At 36.7% G+C, this 4,365-nt stretch overlaps 1 protein-coding gene across 1 annotated transcript in view; it reads left to right on the top strand.

The window, feature by feature from the left end:
- Nucleotides 1-939, top strand: part of LOC149837456 (protease Do-like 9) — a 10,610-nt gene extending 9,671 nt beyond the window's left edge. The window contains exons 8-10 of the mRNA XM_090006055.1: nt 101-151; nt 248-352; nt 417-939. Coding sequence (XP_089862181.1) covers nt 101-151; nt 248-352; nt 417-515 — 255 coding nt within the window. The 3' untranslated portion in view covers nt 516-939. The remainder of the gene's footprint in view (nt 1-100; nt 152-247; nt 353-416) is intronic.
- Nucleotides 940-4,365: the final 3,426 nt, after the last annotated feature.

The raw sequence follows: 4,365 nt of genomic DNA, 5'->3' as shown, positions 1-4,365 counted from the left end.
CCAATATCTGTATCTAAGCCTTTTTGGAAGGCTCTAGTTTCATAGTTGTTGGTGAAATTTATTAAAGAATGCCAAGATATTTGATACTTGAAAATTGTAGGTGCTGGTGTCAGATATTAACATTGGATATGAGGACATCGTCAATACTCAAGTGAGGGCTGGACCCTTTATGAAATCTCATTTTGGTGTCATCTCATAATTTCGTTTATGTGTTTTTTCATCTCTGTATTTCAAGAAATTATTGCAGGTTCTTGCTTTCAATAACAAATTCATAAAGAATTTAAAACAACTGGCAGAGATGGTGGAAAGTTATGATGGTGATTTTTTGCAGTTTGATCTAGAATACCAACAGGTCTCTCTCTCTCTCTCTCTCTCTCTCTCATAGAAACATACATTTATACGGTTGCCTCTTGCAGATAGTTGTTCTAGAAACTAAGACAGCCAAGGCAGCAACCCTTGATATTCTCAAAACACACTGTATTCCATCAGCGATGTCGGAGGATCTGAGAACATGAAATGGGTCCACAACGTTCCATATGTAAAGAGCTAAATGGTTATTCCTTTGACACATCATTTTCAGTCCTCGGCATAACTGCCTGAGAAAAATATCATAGAGATTGTAATACTGTGAAAGCTTTCAGTTGCTGATCATGTATCAATGCACGCATTTTGCATCTCCTGGTACAAGTGTTCTTTTGTATCAATGTTGCTGGGAAGAATTTTGCCATGTGGAAAGGGATCCAAAAATTAAGCCAAGGCAACAATTTTGCATTTGAAGACTGGTGCTTTTTTGTAAAAAATATCAGCAATTTTGCATCATGAGCAGCTGGATCCATGGAACTTGGGAGTGGCATATTTTGTTAATTCTGATGCTCAGTTATTTCATGTGGGATGCCTATAGTTGATATTATGAACCGAGCCAGTTACGTCTGTTTTGTCCATTGTTTGGACAATGAGATGTTTGTACACACATACACCGTCACTCACATGCACACAATGCACGCGTGTTCACCCATGGAAACAGCATGAACCTATTCCGCTTACCATTCTCTTCTGATATATGTGCACATGATCTGCATGATGGAGACTTGACTCAGGTTCTACTGTGGCAAGATGTCGCACCACTTTGCAGTGCACCGCTATACAGCAAGGTTGCCAAAAAAGGAAGTAGAATCAAGAAGTTATGTGGGAAGCAGAAGTGAGATAAAGAAGGGTCCATAAGGATATGTAAAATGAAAAGCCAGAAATTAGTATGAAGCGTTCAAGAAGTGAATGACTTTTTATTAGAATTGCAGGTATTTGAAAAAATTATAGAAAATATGTCATCATTTAAGATTTGTTTGTCAATCTAATTAAAATAGATCAATTATGGTGTTGTTATTTATGGGAATCACAATTTATTGATTATATACACTAGTTTTTTAATAAAAAATTAAATTTTATGTTGAAATTTGACGTTCTTGGACGCTTGCTTCCCATGAAAAGGACACTAACAGATGACAGAGGTGTTTGGTGCAATTCAGTTGTTAAGGATGTTCATTTAGCAGCTTCCAACTCCCGTTCACATAGGGTGATTTTTGGGATGCAAATGCCAAATGGGTTAGATCTGCAACAGCTAAATACATGAGGGAGTTGGATCAGGAACAGCTAAATATTCCATAACCATCTTGGATCTCACCCATTTGCATCACTAGCGATTCTGACTTTTTACCTATTAAATTATCAAGTCTTTGATAAAAAAGAAAAGCGATCAGTATTTGAGGATAATATTTTGAAAAGGGATACGACTATACACTTGAGAGAGAGAGAGAGAGAGAGAGAGAGAGAGAGAGAGAGAGAGAGAGAGAGAGAGAGAGAGAGGGGTATGTCAGTCTTATGCACTTAATATTAGCTTTTAAAAATTTTCGACCGGCATGATTTTTTTTTTTCTTTTTGATGACGAAGGAAACCCTCACCAAGAACCAGGTCACTTGATGGGCTTGCCTCCAGGTAAAACTCTGGGTTGATGACACGACCACCGAGCCTCACCGTGAGAAGGTAACGGCAGCCCCCGGATTCAATCCTGGGCCTTGCCCATGACACAGGACCCTGCTGACCATATGGATAACCATCGCTGTGGCATGAAAGTTTTGAATGACCTTGAGATGACGGCACTTTTGAAAAATCTGTCTGCTTTATTGTGAGGCAGAACAGTCGCCTAACTAAAGTTCCTCTCCCATACATGAGAGCCAATTCAGATCTTCACTTGCTCTCCTACTACGGAAATCACTAGCAGTTCCTCGCATGGAGGGCCCTAATAATATGTGATCATTCGCTGAACTATATAAATTATGGATGATAAAAGATGGTTATATTTTTAGCAAAACAGCTGAACGGATAGATTGGTCGGGTTTTGGCCTTAACCCTTAACAAAAAGTTCAAAAAAACTATGAATGGTGGAACATTCAGCGGCGGCTCAAGAGAAGTTGAGGCCTTAGGAGAAGCCTCCAAATGTGGCCCTAATTTTTTTTTCAGTGTACACAAATTTTTTATTATTTATTAAAGGGGTTGCACCTTTTTTTTTTTAATTCTTAATATGTTTCATATTTACTACTTGGGTAAATATAATAAAATAGTTGAAAAATATTATCTAAAATCCATATTTCTTGCTTTTAATGATGCAAATGTATTGATTAAATCTTTATAGTCAAGCTTTGTCATTATATCTCTTTCAATTGATAGCATAGTTAATCTCCACTTAATCTTTCTTGTGACATAATTTTTCTTAGAGTTGTCATTCACAATTTTTAAAATCTCTCACTCGCTTTATATATATATATATATATATATATATATATATATATATATATATATATATATATATATATATATATATATATATATATAGTGGTCTCAAGATATTTACATTTGTAATTGCTGGGAAAATATTGGCTACCCTCAAGTGTACCATATCCTATAGTAGAAACTCTATCCATCACATTTTCATTGTTTTTTTATGTGCCAAGCCCAGCAGATGTCTAAAAAAACATTTTAGATCATCTTATATTACTTTTTTAAATGCTTTAAAATTTAATGGTCCACAATATGTAAAGATTTGATGATTGAAAAAATCATGTCTTTACATCAAAATTACTTAAGGTACAGTCCCTACTAAATGGACTATTCTAACTGCATCTATGGGGTCAAGTTGATGAAACAAAACTTGCACCTATGAATTTCATAGAGAAAGTATGGTACTCTAGAGTGTACATAATATTTTCTCACAATTTCCTAACCAGATAATTAGTTTACCTATATTATTTAAGATTCTATCTCGCATCTCTCTCTCTCTCTCTCACACACACACACACACAAACACACAAAGATTCGTGGACATGATGATAGGGGATCTGGGTTTGACTTGCAAGTCTAGAAAAGTTTTCAAAAATGGGGCACAAGGGTACATGATTTTTTTTAACAAATTTTTTGATATTTTACTATTTATAAGAGCTTTTTTATTGAGATGCAATAAAAATAGAAATTACTAAAAATATAACAAATATTAGCAGTACGAGTTAGTGACCAAATATGCATGTCTATGCTTGTCACCAAGTACATTTAGCCAAAATGACGTCCCTGAGCTTTTGGTAATCATGTTTGGAGCGAAGCAGGTTATATGTTCCTCCCTGGAATGGGCAAGTGTTGGTCTGAATAAGCGCCATGTATGTAATCACGTGGGGCTCGTTTCCCCGTGTATGTCTACATCACTTAACATCAAAGTCCGGTGCGTTTGAAAAGACTAAAGTATCCTTTCTCGCCATTAGTGCCATGAAACGATGTTTCGTGTAATGTACCAAAATCTCCTCCAACCAGAAAATGGAGGACAACCTTTTGTTTTCGCCCTAAGCAACACCTCTGCTTGAAGAGTCTCAACCTCGAAATATGTCGCCCTCTCCATTCTGGATCACCCTTACACCTCCGGATGAGCACCCTTTGTCGTCGTCTGCTGTCATGGGAGCACCCTTTGCCGTCGTCTGTTGACGGAGCACCTTTTACTGTCGTATGCTGTCGAACCACCCTTTGTCGTGCAACTGATGATCTATCAGATATTAAATCAACAAGAGCAGATTCAAAAGTATACTTTGCAGCTGGTAGCTCTATGTTCTTCTACAGAAGTTCTGACAACTCTATATCAGGGGTCAGATCCCACATATCTTTTGCAAGAAAACAAGCTCATTCGTAATGGCAGCCCACCGCACCATTCAAATTGATACAGTTTCTTAGATGTTTGTTATGTTCAATATTGTTTCAATTAGTGGTTGTACATACTCATCGAAGAGAAATAATTAAAGATCTTTATAAAGAATGGGTTGACCCTGCCAATTG

The sequence above is a fragment of the Nuphar pumila genome, chromosome 5, assembly GCF_984573655.1.
Source record: "Nuphar pumila chromosome 5, dmNupPumi1.hap1.1, whole genome shotgun sequence".
In the NCBI taxonomy this organism is placed as follows: domain Eukaryota; kingdom Viridiplantae; phylum Streptophyta; class Magnoliopsida; order Nymphaeales; family Nymphaeaceae; genus Nuphar; species Nuphar pumila.
The sequence above is the reverse complement of the archived record's forward strand: the minus strand, read 5'-3'. Positions and strand labels throughout refer to the sequence as shown.